Source organism: Chaetura pelagica, unplaced genomic scaffold (assembly GCF_000747805.2).
Source record: "Chaetura pelagica isolate M959 unplaced genomic scaffold, ChaPel_1.0 scaffold275, whole genome shotgun sequence".
In the NCBI taxonomy this organism is placed as follows: Eukaryota; Metazoa; Chordata; class Aves; order Apodiformes; family Apodidae; genus Chaetura; species Chaetura pelagica.
In genome coordinates, this window is record NW_009953486.1 from 8,653,191 (window position 1) to 8,679,177 (window position 25,987).

Sequence of the window (25,987 nt, forward strand, 5' to 3'; positions counted from 1 at the left end):
CTTTTTCCTGGGAAGCTACTTCAATTCCAAAGGGATCATACCCACCTGCTAAACAAGTTCTCTCCAGGTCCAGATGTGGGATGCTCTGATCCCTGCCACACTAAATGTGTGACCTGACAAGGCATGGAAAGCAATAGGTGCTTGTTGCTGTCAGCAAATCCCCTCTCCAGTATTGCTGCTTCTCTGTGGCTTCTGCTCCCATGTTTAAACAGGGCTGGATTCGAGCTGAGCATCTGCCAGTGTAGACAGTGAACCTGGAACAGTGCATGGCAAAGTCAGAGCTTTTCTGGATTTCCTCCGAAATAGGCAGGAGAGTGTTTTGCTGGGAAGTGTCTGGGTCTCCACTGGGTTGGGGTTTGGATGGAGTGCAGTGCTGACAGTGTGGGGGTTTAAGTGGGGCAAGTGGGATGAGTGGTGGGCCAAGTTGCATCTTGTGGTGTAATGGAAGGAGATTAATCTAATTGTTCCTCTTTCCTGCTTGGTCTATGGTTCATTGCCTGATTTTACCTAAGAACACGGCAGCCAGATTCTCAGAGTCACAAGTGCTGACTGTGGGTCCAAGAGGACAAGATGCTGTCCTCCAGGGCTGCAATGCAGGCAGGGGGACTGCAAATACACCCCAGCAATGCACTGACATTTTCCAGCACAGCTTCCCTTCTGAGAACAGCTCACACTTACTGTCCTTGCAAAACAACAGCTCCCAAAAGTACTAAGAATTACTTCCTCAAGTGTTCAGAGCCCATTTAGGCAGGATAATAAACCTCTTTCTGGTCCTGGGATGAAAGGCACCCAGAGTGTTATGGCTAGAGCAGTATATACTGAACTGGTCTGTCTGCCCTGTGTCTGCAGTTCTTTCCCTATTTGCATAGCAGCTATTTATTTTAGCTCCAATAATTCCCTCCAGCTCCAATATCCACCCCAGCTTCGGCTGAAATGCACATGTTGCTTTTGGAGAGGAGTTCAAGCAGAGTCTGTTCTCTCCTTTGAAGTGTCTCTTCCCCATGTCCAAAATCTGCCTTTATTCTCTCTACAGTGATTTTTATGGCCTGGGGGCCTGCATAGTTCTGGTTGGTTTGGCCCCTTTTTGATAACTTTGGCAATGGTGAGAAATAACTGGAGGTTGTGGTGATCCTGCCTCTGTCACCCTTAGCTGTGCCAGGGAGCTCAGGGTGTCACTGCATGTCACAGCCTCACCAGTAACAGCATGTCCAGGGTCTGCTCAGGTATTGCCTGTCCTGGGCACCACCCCCAGCTCCAAACAGCATCTGTCCCAACCACAGCCACAGGCACTTCAGTGCTGGGGAAAATAAATCACCAAGAGTGATTTGCTGTTGAACAGGATGATAAAATGCCTTTGTCTTCCCCGGGTCACAGGTCTGACATGTGGCTGTGGTCACCTCCTGCCTCATGGAGCTGGATCTTTCTGATCCACTACCCAGAATCTTTTCTAGTTCACCTCCACAAAGTGTTTTTCTGGGCCAAGGATGTGCTGTGTGTGGCTGGCAAGGGGCAAACAGACCCTAAACAGCTTCTGCTGAGTCATCAGTTTTCCTGGAGACTTCTCACTGGTGCTGGGGACAGACCCGGGAGCAGACCCTGGTCTGTGTGTCCATTATATGACTGCCTGGAGTGGAGGCAAAGATCCTCTGCTTGAACTGGGGGCTTGTGTCATCTGCACTGACCTGCAGCCCCCCAGTCCCTGCCAAATTCCTTGGAGCTGCTTATTAACATACTGACAACTCTGCTCCGGAGTCACGGCACGACGAGGCAGAAGGCAAAGGGGTTTGACAGTTTGGCCTAAATATCCATGTTTACAAAAAGTCTGACAAAACACAAGCCCTTGGCTTTATCTTTCCCATTTGGAAATAGCCACAGAGCAAATATACTTAAGGCATGAAGGGAGGGGGATTTATATTGACTTTAGAAAAAGCTGTTCTTTAAAAACAGGAAAAAAAAGCTCATCCTTGAGCTGTGCAGACTGGCTGCTAGACCCAAAAGTCCTGCAGGGAGGCTTCAAGCCTGCCTGCCAATCTGCAGCAGTCCTGTGTGAGCAAGTCAAGCAGTAAACTGCTCTCTGTTAATTTTTTAATGCAGAATAAACAGGTCAAGAAATTATTAGCATGAGAATAAGTTGAGCTTAATCGGGAGAATCAGAAAGGATGAGAGGGAAGAGGCAAATTGGAGTTATCAGTTAACCACACAGAGTGGATCTGCCTTCATGTTTCCTCTCATTTTCCATCTGTTTTGAAGCTGTCTTTCCACACCCCCCCTCTCCCTTTTCCTAATTTAAATTATGAGCTAAAATTGCTGGTATAAGCACAATGGAAGCCCTTGTTTCTCCTCATCTTCTATCTGCAATGGCTGCCCAAAGACATTGCAGGTGATAAGGCTCCTACCTGGTTATTCCTGATGGTCCTTCCCATTCCATGTGGAGAAAGGGAGCTGCTGATGTCGAGGTTGAAACACACAAAATCCTCTTTGTACAAGGAGGAACTCTCTGCTCTGGTGCAAAAGTTTGGGTGCAATCCTGGCAGATCCAGGGTCTGAGCAGAGGTGTCCATGGGCAAGGGAAGAGCAGCCCTCAGGACTGCTTGGAGTGGAGTTTGGTCAGTGGTCGGAGATCTATATTCTCAGATAGGCAGGACTTTGTCCACAAACTGGAATTTGAAATTTCAAAGGGGAAAAAAAAAAAAAGGCAGAAGGGACCTTTGCATGTGTGGAGATGACTACGCTGGTGACGTTCCCTTGGGATGTTTCTTCTTTGCCCTGTAATTCAGCTTCAGGCTTCCCCGGCCGCTCATTCGGCCAAACGGTGCTGGGCCGAGCAGGGGCCTCGACCTCGTTCAGGCACTTCTTGCTCTGGGGAGGTTGCAGAGCTGAGCCCATCTCTGCTTCACTCGCATGCCAAGGAAAAGCTACTCCAGCTCTGCAGTGGCCTTGGAGCTGCGAGTGACATGGTAGGAAGGATCTGGAGTCAGGGCAGCAGTGGCATCACCGATGTGAGTCGAGGTTGGTCCTGTGGGCTCTGGGCACTGGCATTTCTGCTGGGGATTGCTTGAGAGTGCAGAGCTCTGAGAGGGAAAAGCAAAGAGCAGGAGGGCCCCAGGCTCCAGCCTGACCACTGTCCACACTCAGAAGGTCCACAGGTGACCCCAAACCAGGGATTCTGGCTGATAGACTGGAGGATAGGGACCCAGCCCCACGGCAGGCTGGAGAAATGGGCCAGCAGGAACTTCAGCAGGAACCTCAGCAGTATATCCCACAGAGGACACTGAGAAGATGGGGCTTGGCTTCTCACAGGGTGCATGGCAGGAGGAGATGGATGGGCATAAAAATTAGAAAAAGGTTCAGTGTATAAGAAACTTACTCACTAAGAGAACAGTCAAGCGTCAGTTGCTTTGAGAGGCTGGGCCATCTCCATCCTTGGAGTAGTTCAAGACCCAACAAGACCAAGCCCTGAGCAACCCACGCTGCTCTCAAAACCTCACTTATTCTTTGATCTTACAAAAACCCTGTTCAATCTCACTTAGACCTGAAGATCTAGCAAGCATGGTAGCTGATAGTACCACTATCATAAACACTCCATTAAACAGCCTATCCCTGATCCTCATCTACTGAGAAGCACAGATTTTATTTTCAAGGAACACCCTTTTGATTTGGATTAATTTGCCAGTCAGTGACATACAGATAAGGCAGAATTAGTGTCATGATGTGTCAGTGTGGGAAAGGATTTACTGCTCAACAGATAAAGAATCACTTGGCACAGAACACTTCATGCCCTGGAGCTGTCATGGTCTCCTTTGCAGTCATCTCCTGGTGTAGGAAACAGTGGGTGGAAGAGACAGAAAATGGGGACAGGAGGAGAGGGTCTGAAAGCTGAACTTCCCCTGAGCATCTGTTCTGGGAACAGCCTTTGCCTACCAGTGGGGGTTTGCCAGCTCCGAGTTGTCTCTCTCTGGAAAAAAATGCCAAAACATCTTCTGTAGGTCAGAAGTGTTTGAATCAGCCCCACAACCTCCTGCTGACTTGAACATCTTCAACCTAAAGCATCTGCAGGGTCCTGTTAGCTAATACAGGCCACGACTACACTGGGAAGCTGTCTCAAAACCCACCTCGCAGGGATGTTGAAAGGAGCAAAGACTCCCCAGGCTGCACATCCCTGGGCAGACATCCATCTCCTGCAGCAGGCCATGCCTGGGGAGCAGCCAGAGCATTTCCAGCACAAGCCTTGGACACAAAGGAAGCACGGGATGTCCCTGGGTGGTTTGGTTCTCCACCTTCACACAGAGAAGGGATTTGGGAGGGGACACTGGCAAGACAGAGGACACTGGTAGTAAGAAAACGACAGTAAACACGACCCTGGGGTGGGAAGCGCCACGTCCCATTGACAGTCCCAGCCTTGTGAGCTGTCTAATGCTCTCCAAACTTCCCCGTTCCTTATCTGCTGCTCTCCCACACGTGCTGCCTCTCCAATGTCTATTCCTGGCCCTACTAATCCTTCCTGTCCAGGGAGCAAACAGCCTTTGCAGCCTTCCTTGCTCAGCAGGCTATTGAAGCACACGGTGTGTTTTGCTGAGCAGAGCAGAATGGGTCGCGCCTTTACAATCTTTTACTAGACCCTGTGGCAAATCCTGCACATATTTGACCTGGTGTCTGTAGCATTTTATCTAATCAAAGGGATCACTGTGGCCTGGCCAGGATTGGGATGGAGATCCCTGGGACAAGGCCACAAAGGGGGCTATGCTCTCCCTTAGCATCCCCATCCCAGTGTGCACATGATTAAACCATTTTTTTGGCTCAGGGCTGCTGCTGCCAAAGGGAAGAGCCACTGGCACATGAGTGCAGAGAGCTCTGGCCTTTCTCTCAGGGGCACAGATGGGATGACAATTGTCCCTGCAGCAAAGGACCCTTTACCGGTTCCAAATGAGAGTGCAGGGCCTGTCCCCTGTGCTCAGCTTTGCTCCTGCATACCTTAGTGTAGTGGTAGTGGTTGGAAGTGCTTTGTTGGTCATAGTTTTGGGTGGCAAGGGCTGCTTGAATAATCCCCTGTGCTTCCGAAATCACTGCTGGCACCACTGCCCAAAGGCACATGCTGTTGTGGAGCCAGTGACCTTGGTGCCACGTTGTGGCAGCAATGCCACCATGGTCAGGGTGGCTCAGGGCACCAGTGGAGCCAGGGCTGAATTGAGGTGCCTGGGAAGCAAAAATACAAACTATCTGGGAGCCCAGATCAGCAGCTTGTGGACTCAGCCACTGGCTGCTGGTTGTGAAATCATGGGGATGTTTTTAATGCAAAGCTGCTGATGCTGAACCATTAATGGCTGGGTCTCCTGCACCATCCAGCCAATGCCATTCAGGAATCAAATTCCTAGTCACTGATCTTGGAATTACACTGAAACTTCTTGATCCTGTCTAAAGTGGAGGGATGATGTGCCCAGGGTCAGCTGGGAGGCAGAGCACCCAGGTTAGCAAAGAGGAGAGCATGGGCAGCTCTGTTGCTCACTCTGGTCCCTGTTTGAGCACAGCTGCAGAGTGGGATCCTGTAAAACTGAGTTTATGGGGAAGTAAAGGAGTTGTATGTTGCTACTTTGTGTAGCAACCTGTAAGTAGCCAGTCAGGCACTGACCTCTGACAGGAGGGGAGGAAAAGGAAGAAGTGTGGGAGGGGTGGAGGGAGCAAGAGAAGGGAAAATTGTGGGGAGAAGGCAACCAACAGTGGAGGGGAGAAGGCAAAGAGCAACCTTGTTCTCCCATCAGGGTTTTTTCCAAGCTTTCCACCCCAGGTACAACAAGTAAGACCAACACCAGCAGCCCAACATCAAGGTCAACAGCCCAGGAAGGTGTTCCCTCATTGGTGAGCTCCTGCTCCCATGGCCCTGCCTGCACCCAGAGCCAGGCTCGGCCAAGAGCCTCCAGATTCAACAATAAACAGTCAACAAGAATCACTGCTGCTCCACCAAAAAAAAAAAAACCACAAACCAACAGCTTAGCAGCGTTCGGCAGTGGGTGAGATGATTAAAGATTAACCCCCTGCCTCCTGCCTCCACCCCTCTGGGGAGTATAGGCCTTGAGGCTCAGCAAATCCTTTCAGAGAAATATTTGAAATAGAAGACAACAGATAGGGGACGCAGAGAAGGCAGAGGGAGGAAGAAGGGCCAATAGCCCCGGACCAGGGAATCGGTACAATCTGGCCCGTGTTTGCTGATGATAATGCGCCTTTCCAAAGCCCTCATAGACATGGAGATGGCAGATTATAGCGCAGCGCTAGACCCGGCGTACACCACTCTGGAGTTTGAGAACATGCAGGTGCTGGCCATGGGCAATGGTAAGTCCTCTTCCCTCCGCTGTGGTGGGATGGGCTGGGGGCTGCAGGAGGGGAAGTCCCCAGGGTGGGAGTCAAAAACGCTCCCCGGGAGGGGGAAGAAGTGTGGGAGGGGTGGAGGGAGCAAGAGAAGGGAAAATTGTGGGGAGAAGGCAACCAACAGTGGAGGGGAGAAGGCAAAGAGCAACCTTGTTCTCCCAGCAGGGTTTTTTCCAAGCTTTCCACCCCAGGTACAACAAGTAAGACCAACACCAGCAGCCCAACATCAAGGTCAACAGCCCAGGAAGGTGTTCCCTCATTGGTGAGCTCCTGCTCCCATGGCCCTGCCTGCACCCAGAGCCAGGCTCGGCCAAGAGCCTCCAGATTCAACAATAAACAGTCAACAAGAATCACTGCTGCTCCACCAAAAAAAAAAAAACCACAAACCAACAGCTTAGCAGCGTTCGGCAGTGGGTGAGATGATTAAAGATTAACCCCCTGCCTCCTGCCTCCACCCCTCTGGGGAGTATAGGCCTTGAGGCTCAGCAAATCCTTTCAGAGAAATATTTGAAATAGAAGACAACAGATAGGGGACGCAGAGAAGGCAGAGGGAGGAAGAAGGGCCAATAGCCCCGGACCAGGGAATCGGTACAATCTGGCCCGTGTTTGCTGATGATAATGCGCCTTTCCAAAGCCCTCATAGACATGGAGATGGCAGATTATAGCGCAGCGCTAGACCCGGCGTACACCACTCTGGAGTTTGAGAACATGCAGGTGCTGGCCATGGGCAATGGTAAGTCCTCTTCCCTCCGCTGTGGTGGGATGGGCTGGGGGCTGCAGGAGGGGAAGTCCCCAGGGTGGGCGTCAAAAACGCTCCCCGGGAGGGCTGAGGAATGGCAGGGGTGCCAGTCAGGGGGGCTCCCGGCAGCTCGTTGAGGGGTTTCTGCTTCCTTTGGGGAGAAATAGAGGTGGTGGAGCAATGCTGTGCAGGATGGTGCCCTGCAGCCCTGACACCTCGGGGACAGGCACAGCAGGAGCAACAAGGGGGCCCTCCCTCGGCATTGAGCCCAGGGAGAGGGCTGGGACAGACCATGGGTGGGGGGTCTCACCACCCCCTGACCCCAACCAAGAGAAATGACCAGCCAAAAGTTTCTGAGTGAAACTCTGCTGACAGCTCCCTGGACAGATGACTGGGCTCTTGGCTCCAGAGCCATGAGCCAGTCCCATCCCAGCAGCAGCCACTTAGTACCTGGCAAGGATGGAAATCACTATGAAACGCAATTCATGTGCTGCCCCTGCAGCTGCCCCGAGGCTACAACCCTTTGCCATGCAGTGCTGGGGTGCAGGGTGGGATCCCCTTTCCTAGGAGCACAACTCCCAGTCCCGGGAAGAGGGGCAAGGGGACCTGGCGAGGATAGACAAGTGTTCCCATCCCCTCAGGAGGTGAGATCACACTTAACCCACCAGGATTTGCGATGCTGGCCCACCCATTTGGGGACCTGGTGATTCAGTGCTTAGAGATAACAGGAGATTCCTCTCCAAGTCCCCCCTAAAGTCTCTCTAAATACAGGGTTAATGACTAAACGAAACACACAGCAGAAATGAGCTCCCCCAAGCCCTTTCCTCCTGACTGCTGCACCCCTGTCCTGGGAGGACTGTGCTGGCAGTGTGGGTTCTCCCCTCACAGCCCATGTGAGTCTTTCCCAGGTTCTGGTTCTGGCCTGTCACAGAAGTGACACCATGGTACCAAAGTGGCTCTGCTGTGCAATAACCCCCTTGCTGCCCTGCCTCTCTGCCCTTCTCCAATCTCCAGGCTGGCCCTGCCTGCCCAGGGGCTGGGGGATAAGAGCAGCCCCCTTCAGCTCTGCTGACACCCATCTGGACCCTCCAGGACAAGCCCAGGTCCTGCCCCCACTCCATGCCCATCTCCCATGCAGAAGCTTCTGCACAGGTGGCTGTGATTTGCCCCCCCAGGCTGGGGGCTCCACAAGGCAGAGGGACACAATAATCTTGTATGTCACCATCAGAAGCAATACAAAATAGAGGTGGGTGAGACAGCTGAGTCAGGCAGCACCAACACCTCTCCTCCTCCTCTGCCCAGCTTCAGACCAGGGGCAGGTCCCACCTCCAGGGCTGCTTTGGCACTCTGGCAGCTGCCTAAACCTCTGCCTGCAAAACCCTGCCTGCAAAATCCCCACCACCTTTTCTGGCCAAGGACTGCAGGAGAGCTCAGGCCCTGCCCTGCACAGCTCCAGCCCAGAGGTGGCTGCTCAGCAGTGACCACATCTGCCATTGTCACAGACCAAATGCATCCCATGTTCAGACAGGCTTGGAGACCTCTTGAGGAGCTTCTGGCTTCCTTAGCATGAGTCTCTACTGTGACATCTCAATTTTTAAGTAGAATCTCTTCTTTCCTCTATTTACTTTATCTCCAAATCAATCCCATTAAACCCACTTCACTGCAGCAGCCAGAAGCCCACACTTCTGGCACTACAAAATAAACTTAATTGGAAAATTATCCATTAGGCAATAACTTAATTTTCAGCTGGCTGTTAAGCTGAGATGTTGTAATTTCTTTGATAATGGTGCCAGTTTTTTCTGTTCTACATTCATCTGATTGCAGCATGATATACTGCTAAAAAATGGGATTAATCTGGGCTGTGACAGACAAGTAACATCATTACAGGCAGGTCAGCTCTTCCTCTCTGGTGTAACACCTGTGTTTAGCTGAAACTGGATGTCTAACTTGCCTTCTGGAACAACCTTCATCCAGTCGAGCCTTCGGGACGTGTTTGGAGGCAGGATGTTTTTTGGAGGCAGGATGTTTTTGGAGGTAATCTGCTTGCAGGGATGAGAGACAGGCAGGGCAGGCTTGGGAGGAGCTCAGGGCTTTGGGAGCAGAAAGGTGCTTTGCACAGGCAGCACCGCACGCACAGAGTGCAATACATGACAGGGTGTGCCAGCCAAGAGCACAGAGGCAGCAAACTGACTCAGGAAAGCAATATAGGAGGAACACAAGGAATTAGAAAGACAGAAAGCAGGCAGGGAAATGAACGCTGCTGCCAAAGGTAGGGAAGGGCTGACTCAGCTCACTGCTGGAGATCACAAGATCCACTCCCGGTTACTTGTGCCAAGGGATGGCAGGAGGACGCCGCGAGGCACCTGCTGCAACACCCCTCTCTCTTCAAAATAAAGGCTAAAATTGAAGCCCTGCCCCAGGCAGCATTACCTTGGCCTCCCCCACCACCCTTGCTCCAGCTACCAAAGAGAACTCTGCTTGGACCAGCCTTTTTATAGCACCCAGCCCCCTTTCTGCTGGGTGCCAAGTGGGAGCAGCTGTGACCCTTCCTGAGCAAGAGTTAACTGTGTCCCTGCCAAACCCAGAAACCAGGGACCAACAGACTCTCCTATTAAAATCCCAGCAGGTTTCTATGGCTTTGAGATCCTGGGTATCATCTACAGCCAGGATTTCCACTGAGGCAGAGGAATGTGGCCCATGCTGAGACAGGAAAATGTGTATAGGGGGGACAATTAGATCAACTGAATTAAGGGCTGATCCCTTCAGCCTTGAGGTTTGTTTGGCTTGCTGGAAGGGTTTTAGTGTAGGGCTTGTATGGTTGTGATCCTTTCTGATGTCCTTTCCTACAGAGCGTGCTGCAATTCCTTGTGCTCCCAAAATAGTCCTGCAAATCCCAGCTCCCTTGGTCTGTAAGGGCTGTAAGACACGTCGGTGTCAGCCATGAGTCTGGAAGATAACCAGTGTACAGGCTCCCCCAGGCTATACATCACCCTTTTTTTCTGGGTTAGCTTGATCAGTCTTTCCTTGCATGGGGGGTGTTTGCTTAGCTGAGTTTTCTAGCTGAAGTAATTTGAGGTTTTTTTGCACTTAGAAGTTTTACCCTCCCAAAGAACTGTCACAGAGGCTGAAGCTCCATGCCTGGCAGAAAGCCTTTCCAGCAAAGGGAGGTGGTCACCTTGTTTCTCTAATAGCATCTGCTCAGCACTCTCTTGGGCTTTTTCAGGGCTATAACACAAATAGTTGCTCACCCTGAGCTGTAATACTTCAGCTTTAACTCTGCACCAGGTTTTTGTCTGGCCATGCTACTGCAGGCCAAAGTGTCTGCAAATCCCTGAGGAATTTTGGCTCTGTGCTATGACTCCTGCAAATGGGTTTTCACTTTGTCTGAAGGTGTGGCTGGAGTCAAGCCTTTGGAAAGAGCTGTTTCACCCTGGCACACGGGGAGCTTTTGCAAACTCAAAATGCAATGACTTAAGACACTTGGAGCACCCACCACTCCTCACACACCTCTCTGACCGGCCTCTGCCGCGCAGCCTGGGCGCAGCTGTCTGGTTCCTCCGAAAATCAACTCTCTCACTGGAAAAGGAGTTAGGAAATGTCGGCTGTCTGTCTCACTGTCCTCTTCTCCTTGTGTCTTCCTTCCCCAAGCAGACACGTCTCCATCAGAAGCAGCCAACCTCAACAGTTCCAACAGCATCGGGGTGAGCGCGCTCTGCGCCATCTGCGGGGACCGCGCCACGGGGAAGCACTACGGGGCTTCCAGCTGTGATGGCTGCAAAGGCTTCTTCAGGAGGAGTGTCCGGAAGAACCACATGTACTCCTGCAGGTAAGGACAGAGGGGACAGAGGCACGTGGCTGAGACAAAACAATCTCTGGTAGAGCCCTCAGGCACAGCAGCATGGTCCTTCATTCTCCCTGCATCCTCCATCGTCTCCCCTGATCTCACACCCCCAGCTGGGAAGGGTCAGAGACAGTCCTCACTCTGGGACTGCCTTGCAGTGATCCCTGGTTAAATAACCTGGGGAGTCTTACCCTGTTCTTTACAGGCGCACCACAAGTTCTTTGCAAATGGATGTGGCCAACCATGGGTGCAACCAGCAAGCAAGGTGATGCTCAGGGGAAACTTTGTTAGAAGGGCGTAGCCCCTTGTTACTCTGTGCTTGGAGAGCAGCACAAACCCCAGAGACCCCCTGGGGGTACTTCAGTGGCCTCTCATCCCTCTCCAACACAAGATGGGAGTGTGTCTGCCATCTATCTAAAATGCTGTTCCATGACAAAAGACCATCCAAGGACACAAGCTGGGCAGCACAGTGTGCATGTCTCTGAGCGTGGCTCCTACAACTCACACACTGCACCTCGTGCTGGTGGTGGCAGCCCATGGCTCTCCTGTGCCCTCAGCAGCTGTGACCTGCCTGCTCCCTGAGTGACTGAGACACAGAGAGTGGAGGAGGAAAACCAAGAAGTTCTCAGCTCAGTGTCACTTGGTCTTTTTGAGTGACTTACCCCTCATGGCCTGACAGCCACTCAGGGAATGTGAACAGCAACATGACTCTCAATTCTGAGTGACAGAAGGAAGCCCTAGGCTCAAGAGTGCCTACAAAGCAGATGATTGCTTGCATCCCAGGGTTACTGAGGCTGGCTGTCCAGGGAGCCCACTCCCCACAGCTCCAGTGGGAAAAGCCAAAGTGCCCAGCTCTTTGGAGACCAAGACTTTTATATAAGTGTCACATAAATGCTTAAAAAGCTGCTTTCAGGCATCCATTTGACGAAATCTTAGCTTGGGGCTTTAAAAAGTACAATAGAAACAAGGGGTTTCAAAAGCTCCAGAAGTGGCCACGGCTGGGAGCCCTTCCCCAGCTCTGTATGCCTTTGTCCTTACTTTACAAGCTTCAATCGGCAGTAAATTAGAGCAAATTTGCAAGTGAAATTCATGCTGCAAATGGCTACCAGGCTTGTGCTGCATGCAAGAGCCACATCCATGGGAGACCATTGCTTGCCCTGCTATGTGTGATGGATTTGGTGACACAAATGTGGAGGGAAGGAGCCAGTTGCTTCTCAAGGCCTCTCTAAGGCTGCAGAGCTGTTCACACACCAGTGATGCTGTCCAGAGATAAGAAGCAAGCCCTGGAGAGATGCAGGAACTTAAACCCACTTCTTAACCTTACTAGCTCCAGAACAACCTTCTACCCTTTTTAAAAATCCAGAATAAATGCATTCTTCCTGTCTTCTCACTGGGATCTAAGTTAAAACAGAGGCTACCAAGGTGACTCTGACCCTCCTGGCTCACACTTCTAGCTCCACTCTGTTAGTCCATCACAAGCATCCTAGTGGTTAGCCTGAGCTCCTGCATGTGACTGTCAGCTCTGGCCCATCCTTACTAACCATCCAGAAGTAAAACAAGGTATTGAGGTGTTCAGTGCAAAGAAGAAACCTCAGGTTAAAGCAAGGGTGAAAATGGCACAAACTGGGGCTCCTTTCTCAGGGTCAGCCTCAGGAATCTGCTCTGAGAGTATCTCAGAGTTTGAGACTGTCTTGTCCTGCCTTCAGGCTCAGTCTTGCTGCTCCTCACACCTCTGTTTCTTCCCAGGTTTAACAGGCAGTGTGTGGTAGACAAAGACAAAAGGAACCAGTGCCGATACTGCAGGCTTAAGAAGTGCTTCCGGGCAGGAATGAAGAAGGAAGGTGGGTGCTGGCACGGCTTCCCCGCACTCCCCCTGGCAGCAGCAGCAGTCACACTGGCTGTTTGTGGAAGCCCTGGCAGCCCAAGGCCAGTCCCTGCTGTGTACATGCTCACCTAACCAGCCGGGCTCCCCTCCACAGTGCTCTCCTGCACAGACCCAGACCCCCTCACAGGGGGTGTAGGGAGGGTTTTGAGGCAAGGCATGGCTGGGGAGGGGGTGGCCTGTGTGCTTCCAAATTCAATTCAGGGCCCCTTCTTAGGGCACCTCTCAAAATACCAGCAAAGACAAGTCCACGAGAGTCCCACAGGGCCATGCTGGTGTCCCAAAATTGCCACACAAATTGCAGCAGGGGCTGCTGAGCTCACTAGCTCACACTGACACACACAGCACCTGAGCTCCCACATAGCTGGGGCACCTAAGTGATCTGGGAACACTTCTCAACATCAGTGAGAAGCAGAAACTCCAAAGACGCCCTGCACATTTTGGAAACACTTGGGGAAAAGTGCTGTAAGTGCTGTTGCCTCAGAGTCACTATGAAATCTACAGCTGGCTGGGTGAGACCAGCAAAGGTCCAACTGTCATTTTGCCCCTTTTTTTCCTAATGGGCATATGAGTTCTTGCTGATCCTCTGCAGAGAGCTTAGTTTTATCTGATAGATCAGCCATGGCAAAAAGGTCCCAGAGCAAGATGGAACATTTTGGTTATTTAACTCCATATAAAATGAGTAAAGATACCCAACCCTCTGCATCGCCCAGGCCTACCCCACCACTTCCCTGCCTCCCTGTCTCTGCAGCCCTTCCAGGTGCCCATGACTCAGACATGACAGGACTCACCCTGTTCCTCCCTGCTTGGTTGTCAGGAGCGCTCACAATGGCAAAGAAACCTGGGGCTGCTGTGGTCCTGCTGGTGGCCCCACAGGTGGCCCTGTTGGTCCAGGGACAAACTGCCAGGAGCAGCCCAGAGAAGCTGCCTGGCACCTCTCAGAGTTCACCCCACAGATGTCTGCAAAGGGACAACCAGGAGACATTTGGCCCTGTTGTTCCTTTGCAGAGAAATTAAACTCTGTGCTCCTCCCAATTCAAACCCCTTCAAGGAGAAACTTAGGAGAAAAAGGGTCCTTGAAGACAACAGGGAGGTACCAGTGGTACCTGGGTGGCTTCCCTAGCAACACCAGCCTGCAGGAACACCTCTGAGCAGGAACATTTCTCCCCTGTTAAAGGGGATAAGGTATTGCAAGGAACTTGGCTTGGCTTTTCCTGAAGAACATAGGAATCCTCCTCTCCCTGTAGCGCCTGCTCATCCCATGCCCAGAGCTTTGCTGCTGTCTGTTAATATTCAATAGAAGTTACATTAGGTGCATGACCAGCTAATACTGAGCAAACATTTGGAAAACATCATGGCGTGACTGAACTCGGGGGCCTGCTACTGATAACAAGCAGCATAACCTTGAGAGCTCCTGTTTACAGCCGCTGACTGCAGGGCTTTTCTTCTGGCCCAGCCTCATTATTGCTTTTTATCAGGTGGATTTATACATTGAGAAGGTATCAATCCAGAGAGCCACCAGCCTAAGGCAGGGACTGTTCTGTTTCCACTGCCATCGATCAATACCTTATTTGAGCAGATGGCTTTGACTGGCATGGCCGTGGTGAGTTATGGCCAGCCCAGAGCCTCATGGCAGGGAGAGGCAGATCCTCCCCCTCAGCACTACTGCTTCTGCTCTGGCTGCTGCCACCTCGAGACTCAAAGCCCAGCTCCTCCAGGCTACACCAAGCAGGGAGGCATGTTGGGGTCAAATCTGTTCTGAGTCTCCTGGCAATAAGGCATGAGAGAGCTCTGTTGCTCTGGAGAGATAAGCAGGAGCTGTTCTGCACTTCCTTCCTTATTGTAGCTTAGACAGAAGTTCTCCAGCTGCACGTACCCAGTGCAAGAGCTTCTCCAGAGGAGCTCACAGAAGTGCTGTGGACAAAGCAGCCAGGCAGATACTCAACTCCTCCATTTCACACATAAGCTTTGGGCGGCATATGTAAGCACAGCCACTGTTTCAGATCCCATCTCTTGACAAAAAAACTTTGTGCTAGAGCCTTTGAAAGGAAACTTTCCCATTTAACTCTACAGGCTTTGAACCAGGTATTTGGGTTCTGAAAAGACCCCATCCTAGGAAAGCCTAATAAAACAAATGTGCAAACAGCACAGCCAGATGTAGTCATCTCCACAGGCATCCCACCACAAACCAGACACAGTTGCACCCCTGCCAGGGAGGGAAGCTGGGAAACTGCAGCTAGGGAAGGGGAATGCTAAAAGTCTGTGCTAGCTTTCAGGCTGCATTGCCACGAACGACCTGCAGCTCAGCCAAAAATACTCTCTTGCAGCTGTACAAAATGAACGGGACCGAATCAGCACCCGGAGATCAAGTTATGAAGACAGCAGCTTGCCCTCCATCAATGTCTTACTGCAGGCAGAAGTCCTGGCACAACAGGTACCTCTTCCTTCTTTTCTGGGAAATCCAAAAGCATCAGGCACATCATGCAATTTGGCCAGTAGAGCCAGAGTATTTAACAACTGAGTCTTCAAATTACCACCTCTTTTATAAGTAACTTCTCTGCCAAGTCAACACTGGTTTTTCAAAGGCATTTGTTACCTGAAACCATCCCTCCTTGGTCCAGAACTCAACTGTATTAATATGCAACATTCAGTTCTGCTTTGATGGGACACATGAAGGCTGGAAAGCCAGCTGAAGAAAACAGGGTACAACCAACCCAAGGAGCTGTGGCTGCCTAAGCCAGCTAAGGGGCTGGCCTCACACAAGCAGCCTCCTTTGCCCAAAGTTAGGAACTTTGGATTCTGGCTTCCTGCACAGTTTCACAAGGAATCACTTTCAGGTTTGTTTTATACAGTTACTCTTTCCAGTGTTTGCTGGAAACTCCCCATTTCACCAGCAGACTGCCAAGGCTTGTTTCCTACAGCATTCACCTGAAAAGATGACTCTGAGTTAAGAATCTGGATATTGCAAATGGTGTCCATCAGATCAGCACTGTCTGGGAGGGGACAGGATGGGAGGGGAGCACAAAGTCTGTGGGGAGGGTTTGTCTGTGAGAACAAGTGATGAGGATGGGGCTGTGCTGGAGGCAAGAGCTGCCACTCTTCAAGGGAGCTGAGGAGAGCAGCACTCCTTGTCCCAGGAAAAATGATGAGGGATTCGAGTTGACAGTCCATGATCTGCCTTGCTTCAAGGGTCACATTACCCTGAAGGGAGATGCTGTCCAGGGAGATGCTCCAGGCCAGGATGTGCCATGCTCTGGGCTCCACACTAGGGCTCAGGCTGTAAGGTCCACTTCCTCAAGGAAAGGATGTGTCAGAAGTGCCATGGCCAATCCTGTGCACAAGAAGCACCTCCAATCTCATCCTACATCTCACCTTGTCTTACGCAGGCCCTCATATATTTATATACCCCATAAAAATAAGATTGGTGCTGCTCCCAGAGGTGTGAGATAATGGGATCTCAAGTCACCAGATCTACAAGTGAAGGACATTTCCGGGACTCTGAGTCCTGCAGTGGCATCATGTGTAAATTAAGCAGGGTCTGCTGATAAAAACTACAACCATCGACAAATCCAGGGGAGCTCTTGCTCTCCCACAGAGCACAGGGAGACTCATTAAACAAGGCAGGCTCCAGCACAGTAATTGGTAACTTTTTTGTGCCTAGCTAATTAGAACAAGATACTGCTGAGGAGCTGCTTTCTCCAAGATCTCGGGTCACTCACTCAGAGGTCTTTATTTATTTGCTAAGCCTTCCGGGCTCCCTGATTAGGGTAATACATGGTGAGATTTTTACAATCTTATTTATTCAATAATAGCTTGAGAGCTGGAAAGCTTCCAGGTACTGCAACCTGAAAAAAAAAGTAGGTGGCATTTGAACTCCATTTCCTTGGGGAGGCTGGCAGGGTCCAAGCTGCAAATGCTGGCAGGAACAGGACAGGAAAAGCTGATGTTGTAGAAGAGCAGAGAGGGCAGGCAGAGGGCAGCGATGGGCTTGAGTTAATTGCTTACAGAAGCATGAGGATAAAGTAGTGACTAAGGGCAAATTTTTAGATGAGCTGGGTGAGTAGCTATGCATGAGAACTGGGCAGGAAGTTGGGTGCCTGGTTTGGGGGAAATGTGCTCTCCAGCTCCATGTGATAGTACTTGCAGAGTTGTCAGGCTTGTCTTTCGCAAATGAAATGGCCCCACTTGCCTTTGCAATCATAAATAATTCACCATGCAAAAATTGCAACCTGTCCTGTGGACACATTTGCACATACACAGCTTTGCCATTTGGGAATGGTTAGGAGATTTTTTACTTCAAACTCTAGCATTTCGAAGTGGGTAATGTCAAATATGAATGGTGCTCACCATTAAATGCAATGGTGAAGAAGAAAGCAATGTCAGACCTGGAAAGCTACCTGCAGCAGAGACTTCTTGTGTTCACAGTGCCTCAGACAGGAGGATAACTAGAGCCTGCATGTCTTCTGTCAAAAGCAGACAAGGCACGTCTGGCCAAGCACTGGCTTCAGAGCAGGGTGGAAAGGGGAGCAGTTCTCTGCCCTTTGGTGGGACCAAGTATCTTGTGCAGCAGCACTGGGTGGATGTGCTCCTGGTGAAGCTGACTGCTACACTAGCCCCTCTGTTGCCTCCTGGATCTTGACTGAGCACATTTGTTCAGTGGGAGGAAGATCTTGGCTTTAAAAACATTTCTTCTGTGTTTTTCAGGCATGACAGTTTATCAAGATGATCCACAGTGTCAGCTCTAAAGTGTTTCATGTTCACAGATCCTCAAGCTGATCTCAATTTAAATGAGTTGTGCTGGGCCACATACTCTGGGGGCTGCGTGTGTAACAGGAAAAAGTAATCACTGATGCAGGAGTCTGCATCAGCACACCCAAGGTGTCTATTTTTCCTCTGAAAGCTGAAGGATCTCTTCTCTCCCTCCAGATATCATCCCCAGTTCCTGTGATCAATGGAGACATCCGAGGGAAGAAGATTGCCAATATCTCTGACGTGTGCGAGTCCATGAAACAGCAGCTGCTGGTGCTGGTGGAGTGGGCCAAGTACATCCCTGCCTTCTGTGAGCTGCCCCTGGATGACCAGGCAAGTCCCCCCATTCACCCCACCTTGCTCTGCCCTGGTGAAGGCAGCAGGGAGCCAAAGGAGAGCCAGGCAGCTGAGACCTTCAAAGAAAATAGGCATTGTTCACTGTTATCCTACCTGCTGCAGCTGATTGGCAATGGCATCCATACAATGGCATTTGCATGTGCAGCTAATCAGTCGATGAGCACAGGCATGATAACCCTGAGCTCAAATTAGACGCATAATCTGGTGAGCATTTTGCATGGCTCTATCAGTGATTTATGCATCATAGTTTGGGCAGCACTTTGAAAACCTGAAGTGCTTTACAAAAGCTTAGGGTAATCAGACTGAGTAGGACAGACTTCTAGCCTAAGGTCTGCTGAAGACTTAAAACCAAATCTCCCCACTTATCTTTCTGCTTCTTGCCTGGCAACATGTTTGTATCCACTCTCCTAGTGTGGAATTGTTGAAACTAAACACAGGTTTGTTCCCAAGGCAATAAGAAAATCTCTCTTCAGTGTTAAAAAACAGGAATATGTCTTCATTGAACACAAACTACTAAAATTACATTTGTTGACTCCCTAACCAAGGAAAGCACAGTGGGTTTGATATCCTCTACAAAACTGCACTGCAGGATCTCAGGCAGTTTCAAAGAGATACAAGGAGATGTCTCCTGTGTAAGTCTAAATTTCAGAGGCCTTACAGCACAGGATTCTGTGACATTATGTGTGCCCAGCCTTGAACAGCACATGTGGGTGGTGGGGAGGCTCCAGAAGGAAGGGCTGTAGCACTGCTGGCAGTGGCCAGCACAGGTCTTGCCACAGGTAGGAAGGTATTTCCAATCTGCCCAGTGTACAGGCATAAAGGCAGCAGGATCAGGCTCCAGCCCTAGTGACCTTGAGGCAGCTTTTATATCATGAAGAAAAAGCATATCCAGAAAGTGAGAGTATCCAGCTGACCAAAACCCCCTAAATCTGAGCTCTTCAGTCATCACCCATCAGCACAGAGCCCAGGGAATTCAGAGCTATTAACACAGGAGGGTATTTCCCTTTTTTCTCTTGAGTGCAAGTGCTGAATTGTTCAAAATGGTAAGAAATCTGTTCAACCCCCAGGGCAAATATAACTCGAAAAATAATGAAAAGCAAAATGGACTCCAGTGGCAAACAACATTTACACAGCAAATAGGCTGCAGCCCATGGAGGCTTGGGGCAGCTCTCATGACCCACTGCATCCTTGTGCCTTTTGGAACAGAGGCAGTAACCCTGGTTAATAACTCCACAAACTACAGCCATTCCCACGTGAGCTCATTTTACAATAGCGGGGCTGCAAAATGTCTCAAAGAACAAAATAAAGCCTAAAGATGACACTCTCTGAACCCTGCCTTCCCACAGGGGTGGGATCTCAGCATGCTCCACAGGCTCCACTCAACTGAAACAGGTCTGCTGTTATGACCAGCCATTCCCATGATGAGCAGCTCCCAATCTGTCCCAAAGGACTGGAGATGAAAAACTGGGCTGCATTAAAACTACTCAATTAAGGACATCTGTGCTTTCAAAGGACAGTGTGAGAAGAGGCAGCAGATACTTAGGGGAGTGCAGGAGCAAGGACAGAAATGCCAGGGAGCAGGAGTGAGCAAAACTATGTGCAAAGCAGCTGCCCAAGGGGCATGAGAGCCAGTCAAGACATGTCCAGTGGGAATATTTAAAGTTGGGAAATGCTGTTACGTTGCCATTCAAATGTTGCCTGAGAATGAATCATCTCTGCCAATATTTTTATAGGAAAGGTCATATCTAACCCCTCATTCTTCCTCTGCACCAAAATGTCAAAGCACTGGGTTTGGTGGGGCAAAGCCATTTCAAAGTTAAAGTTTTACTTTGTTGTGTTACAGTTTTTATATTTATCCCAGTTCACAATGGAATGATGTATCTCAGGTTGATCACTGCACAAAAAAATATCAAATGAGATGGTTTTGTCTTGTTGGAACTAATTTACTTTAACCCTGCTCAAACAAGTAAATGTTATGGAAGCAAAAATGGTGGCTCCAAACTGAGCTTTCTTGAACTTGCACTAGGTAGGAAATGTCTTAGTGAGGGCTTTGCTCCCCCTTGGGACTCAGTTCTTCTGTCCTTCTCCAAGTCTCATCAGACAGGAAAGCTCAGGTTTGTGCAGCTCTGGAAATTACAAGCAGCTCAGCCAACACATTCATCTATGTTTGGATGGTGATAGAGAGAGGCTAGATTTGGGCACATAGATACAGCTTCCCCAGCACCATGTGTGTAGTCTTTGCAAGGATCTCCACTCTGTTTATTTTGCATAACTCTTTTTCACCCTTTGCAAAAAAAAAACAACCCAAAAGCCTCTTTCAGGCACCAGCATTTTTTCTAACCAGAACTCTATCCTACAGGTGATACATTGTCCTGGCATTTCTGGCAGGGTAGGACTTCTCTTGGTTTTGTCTGATGCTGAGCAATAACACACAAAGAGGGGACCATTCCCATCAGGGCACACTTTTCAGTACCTCTCCATTAATGTTTAATGATTGTTTTCTCCAGCAGAGGCTCCTGGCTGGACATTAAGAAGTCTCTGTGTCAGGCTGTCCAATTGTTAACTTCTGTTTCTCCCTAAATCTCTGAAATTTTTAACTGAAGGAGGGCAGAAGATTCAGAACATTCTCAGGAGCCACTGGAGGGTGTAAAATGGAACACTTCAATCATTAACGTCAAGGCAGAAAAACATCCCCTTGGCTTCCCTGGCCCAAATGCCCATTGCTGTGGAGGGGAGGAATGGCCAGAGGGTGACCCCAGCAGCTGGGGGGACGTGGGTCCCTCCTGAACATTATTTCAGTGGGACAGCAACTGGTCACAGCAGGAGATTGTACTTCTCCCCACATCCCAGGCTGGAGCATCGTCTGCTCTTGGTCGCTTTATCTGTAAGTGGCCCAGTGTGACCTGCTGACCTGAGGTCCTGGACAGTCCAACATGTTGGTCCTGACATGTGGCACAAATATGGGATGTTTTGGGTGCTATTATCTACTGGTTCTGCTGGATTTATAGTTGTATATGCACAGGAGTAAACAATTTTTTTACATCTTACTGTGACTGGAGAGGGGCTCTCACTCCCCATCCTCGAGAGCAGGACAGGAATGCTGGGCTTTCTGTCCTGCTGATGGGAAATCACAGCTTGTCTTTGTCTGCATCACCAAAAAAGTTTTTCCCTGCCCTTGCAGGTAGCACTGCTGCGAGCACATGCAGGAGAACATCTCTTACTGGGAGCTGCCAAGAGGTCCATGGTGTTCAAGGATGTCTTGCTGCTAGGTAAATGGAGCACTTTTGCTCCTGTCCCCTCTGCTTCTACAAAGTTTCCCTGTCAAGGTGAAGGAGAGAGAGGGGGGTTCAGCATTTGTGGGCATCCTTTGTGGAGGGTGGTTTCTTGATCTCTTCTGTATTTTAGTGAGCCTGGCACAACCTTTGGGTTGTGAACAATGTGACAGTTCACATTGTCCCCTCAGCTTTGTGGTGAGACTGAGAAAAAGGCTCTTGCTCCACAGTCAGCTTCTCCTTGCTTGAGTGACTCCTGAGTAAAGAGGGCTGCTCTGGCAACCCAGATCAGCATTTTTGGCAGGCTGAGCCAGGAAAGGGGCAGAAGGAGGAACTACTTCCATCTTCATCCATTCCTCAAAATGATCTCCGCATTGGTTACCTGGGTTTTGAACTCCTTGCTACCCTTGAGAAGTCCTGGGCAATGACAAGGTGATGGTCTTTGTGGTGTTTGTCCAAAGGAAATGACCACATCATCCCACGGAACTGCCCTGAGCTGGTGGAGGTGAACCGTGTGGCCATCCGCATCCTGGACGAGTTGGTCCTGCCCTTCCAGGAGCTGCAGATAGATGACAACGAATATGCCTGCTTGAAAGCCATCATCTTCTTTGACCCAGGTATGCTCCAGCTCAGTGACAGTTACCATCAAAGGGGGCTAAGTCTGAGTTATGCTGACAACACTGAGTTGTGGAAATGCTGCCTGGTCTCCTCTCTGGGCCAAACTGTTGTTAGAGGGAGAAGTCAGCCAAAAGAGAGAAAAGCCACCCATGGCAGCAGGTGGTCATCAGAGACAGGTCACCTCAGCCTGTGCCTGGATTTCATGCTCCCACTGAAGGGCAGCTCCGAGGGAAGCAGCCTGGATAGTTTGCTCTGTTGGTTGTTTCAGATGCCAAAGGACTGAGTGACCCCTCCAAGATCAAGCGGATGCGGTACCAGGTGCAGGTCAGCCTGGAGGACTACATCAACGACCGGCAGTACGACTCGCGGGGCCGCTTCGGGGAGCTGCTGCTGCTGCTGCCCGTGCTGCAGAGCATCACCTGGCAGATGATAGAACAGATCCAGTTTGTCAAGCTCTTCGGCATGGCTAAGATTGACAACCTGCTCCAGGAGATGCTGCTGGGAGGTGAGTATGAGGGTCCTGAGAGGCCTCTCCGCGTTCCCTGACCACCATCCCTCTGAGAACCTCCACAGCCATCACTGCCTACCCAAAAAAAGGTGGATGTAGCTTGCATGCAGGTTAGGCATTGACTCACACACAATCATCTCCCCCAGTCATTGGCACTGGTGATGAAGTGTCCTCATTCCTGGTCCCCAAAAGAGATGTGTAAGCTGTGCATCTATTTGCAGAGAAGCATTCCCAGCTCTCTGCACGTGGCCAAGCTTTGCTATGCAATCACTAAAATCCTACCAGCAGCTCTTTCACTCATCCTCCTCAGTCCCAGAAGGGAGTCATCAAAACAAAAGGGTCTGAAGGGTCAGGTTGAAAGTGTGTCCCAGATTTTCTACTGGGAACATCCAATGGGACAAAACAAAATGAGAAGCTGACACTTCTTTGTGTAATATTCTTTACGTGGAGATGTGACCCAAGAGGTTGTGTAATCCCATCTAAGGGGAGATGCAGGCAGCAGGGAGGGGTTAGTAAGCCCAAGGAAAACCATGGAGGATGTGGGGAAGGGTGTGCTCCAATCACATAAGCACAAGCTGATCACACCCAAAGCCTTGGGTATTTTGGTGCAGTGGGTCTACCCATCTGAACTGTCTCCTTCTGTCATCATGGCAACTGATGTCATATGCACATTTTTAGGCTCATCAAGTGAAACACCGCACACTCACCACCCCCTGCACCCTCACCTGATCCAGGAGAACAACCTGGGAACAAATGTCATTGTGGCCAACACAATGCCTCCTCAGATGCACAACGGGCAGATGTGTGAGTATTGCCAGACTGAGAGCTCCCAGCAGCTTTCCAGCATGCCTGTGGAGGTGGTTTCTACCCTTGCAAGGAAATGTCCATGCAAGACAGAGTCTCTGATAATGAATGTATGAGAAATTCCTCTGCAGAAAGGAGGGAAAGACACAGAGGTGGATTAGATTAGATTAGGCTAGACTGATTCAACAGCATGTTCCCTGGCAGACTCTAACTTTTCCATAACTCTTAAATTCAGGTATGAATGATCCCATCCAGTGCCTACTGAAATCAGTGGAAAGGCTTCCCTTCCCTTGAAAGGTTCAGACACACCTCACTTTGCCATCTACAAAAGCACAAGAGAATGTGGTCGACCATATAGGGCCACCACTTGAGAATTTGGGCTGAGATGACCTCAGCTGACCAAAAAGTGGCCAGTACAGGTCAAAATGCCAGTAGCTCCCCTCACTCAATGTTTGCTATCGTGGATCTTCCAGGACATGTAACCATGCTTGTGTCTCCAGGCTGCCTTGCAGCAAACACACAAGCCATCTGGAGCTGTGGTTTTGCTACAAAGCCTCTACCTTGCTTACACCTGAACCTTGCACAACTGAGGACAGATCCCAGTGCTGTCAGGTCTGTGAGGTCCTCTTCTAATTTTGTTTCTCTCTCTGTAGCTACTCCAGAAACTCCACAGCCATCTCCACCTGCGGGCTCAGGAGCAGAGCAATACAAGCTGCTGCCTGGGGCCATTGCCACTGTGGCAAAACAGCCCACCTCCATCCCACAACCTGCCATCACAAAACAGGAGGTCATCTAGCAATCTGAAGAGCAGCTGGCCTCGTTTAAAAGACCGTGTTGGAGAAAAGCCCAAACTGACTCTGTCACTGTGAAAAGAAAAGCCATCCAGAGGTCCTTGGGTGCAAACACACAGACTTGCTTATTGGACTAGACCACCACTACCAAAAGCTGTCTTCCTGCTGTGGACACCTTGTCCCACGGGCAGCCCTGAGTCCCAGAACTAAGGCTGAAGCCTAACTGAAACCCTCAGTCCCTGTAAGAAGAGCCAGATTTCCACCTTCCTTTGTAGGGAGGTTGCAGGGACTGGCTGGGGACAGTCAGACCAGACCCTGTGAAGAAGCAATTCTCTGAGCTGTGTCAATAGAGAGCTTCCCTCCCACAGCCACACCAGCTCCCCAGACAGCTCTCAGTCCAGCCAAACTTGACAGACATGGACGCTCCCCTGGGAGCATTGCAGCAGGTGAAGCACATGGGTTTTGCTCAGGCAGCACTGGCAGAACTGCTCCTCAGCCTTTACTAGTCCCAGGTCTTTGCATGGTGTCCCCATCCAAAAAGCTAACCTTCACAGCCAGCTCTAAGAGATTGTTTTAGCTGATACTGGTGCAAACTCTGGCCCACCAGGATTCTCCACTATTTGGATCCTTCTGCCTTTTGAGGGGTTTTACTGTTTCTGTGCCATAACTGCTCTCCAACCACAAGGCTCAGAGAGATAACCACTGCCAAGTTCTTCCCCTACACTGCTACTGCCTCCTGTCTACCTGGACTGGGAATTTGAGAGACCACGGGATTCAGGAGATTTCAGCTCATGGGATGGGGTCACTCACCCCTGCACAGGCTGGCTATGAGCAGCACTGCCCAAAACATCATCAGCCCCACTACTGCTTCTCAGTGGTCAGGAGAAGACCACTGGATGCCTATTTAGAAGGAAGCAGGGTGGGGAGGATGTATGATATGGAGGGACCTGTGAGGGCAAGAAAACCCCAAGCCTTGCAGGATGGACCAAAGCCTTGAGCTGCCCACATGCTGGAAGCATTGTCACCCAGGATCAGAGGTCAGACCCAGCTTTAAAGCTGAGATATCCCATATAATCTACCTGTCCAGTCCAGTGCCACTCCTTCAGCTTAGAGTGAGTGGCTGATAACAGCTTTGTAGGTAACACCAATCAGAATTTGTTATGGCTCCTTCAGACCCCAGAGGGTTGGAGAGCAGCAATCTCAATACCACAAGGCTTCGAGTCCTGCAAAGAACAGAGTTCAAGCAAAAACCCTGTCTCACCCAAGCCCGTTGGGTCTGCCCCAGCCTTGGGTCTGCTCCTGCCCACCCACCCTGCTCCCTCCCATCTCCATTTCCCTGTGCCACAAGCCCACAGGCCTGACCTTTGGTTTACAGCTGAACCAGGAGCCCCCTGCACTCACCTCTCTGGCTGCACCGCTCCAGGCTCCAGCCATTTTTGGCAGCACCACCCACAGCAGCTCCCACTAACCATGGACTGTGTGGGGTGCTGGCCTCTCAGAAGGATGGGGCTGATGGAACCACAAGAGGTCCCTGGTGGGGAGGAATCTGAGCCAGTCCAGCCAGAGGAGCAGCAGGTCTGGCCCTTGATCCCCAAAGCAAAGATGAACCACCTTTCCCTGTGCTAAGGGTGCCAGAAGTGTTGGATCCCCTCTGCAGGCTGGTGGCAGAGTACCCAGTAATTTATTGCAATGATGAATCCAATCATTTTCTGTAAATTATTTTGTAAATCACATTGATTATTTATAATTGGGAGATTAAATGCAAGAAAAAAACCCAACCCAAACAACCCTGTGATAACCAGGCTGTCTTTTCCAACTGCAGCACCTTTTTTTTTCCTGTACTTAGAGATACTCTGTGGGGAACCCTTTTTGGTCCATTTGCACCAAGCATTCCTCAATACTGTACATTAATTTTTGCTGGTTACTGCCTTCCAATGGAAACAGAGGAATATTTCTTCACTAGAGTTTGTATTCATTTAAAAAAAAGAAAAAAGAAAAAAAAAGAAATAAATGCAAAAATATTTTCTAACTTTTCCCAGACAGATGGATTTCTTTCTTCTGGGAGG

The 25,987-nt window shown here is 50.2% G+C and overlaps 1 protein-coding gene across 2 annotated transcripts; it reads left to right on the top strand.

Annotated features, from left to right (window-relative positions):
- Positions 1-6,972: 6,972 nt before the first annotated feature.
- HNF4A (hepatocyte nuclear factor 4, alpha) lies at positions 6,973-24,223 on the top strand. Of its 2 annotated transcripts, none has more exons than XM_009998690.1 (10): positions 6,973-7,093; positions 10,751-10,925; positions 12,687-12,781; positions 15,150-15,256; positions 17,749-17,904; positions 21,110-21,197; positions 21,662-21,817; positions 22,087-22,323; positions 23,005-23,130; positions 23,784-24,223. In XM_009998690.1, the coding sequence occupies exons 1-10, from the start codon at positions 6,973-6,975 to the stop codon at positions 23,924-23,926; spliced, it is 1,404 nt and encodes a 467-aa protein (XP_009996992.1). In that variant the 3' UTR covers positions 23,927-24,223. The 2 variants fall into 2 exon arrangements, with proteins under 2 accessions (XP_009996992.1, XP_009996991.1); XM_009998689.1 differs by having other exon boundaries at positions 6,979-7,093; positions 23,005-23,134; positions 23,743-23,926.
- The last annotated feature ends 1,764 nt before the right edge of the window (positions 24,224-25,987 follow it).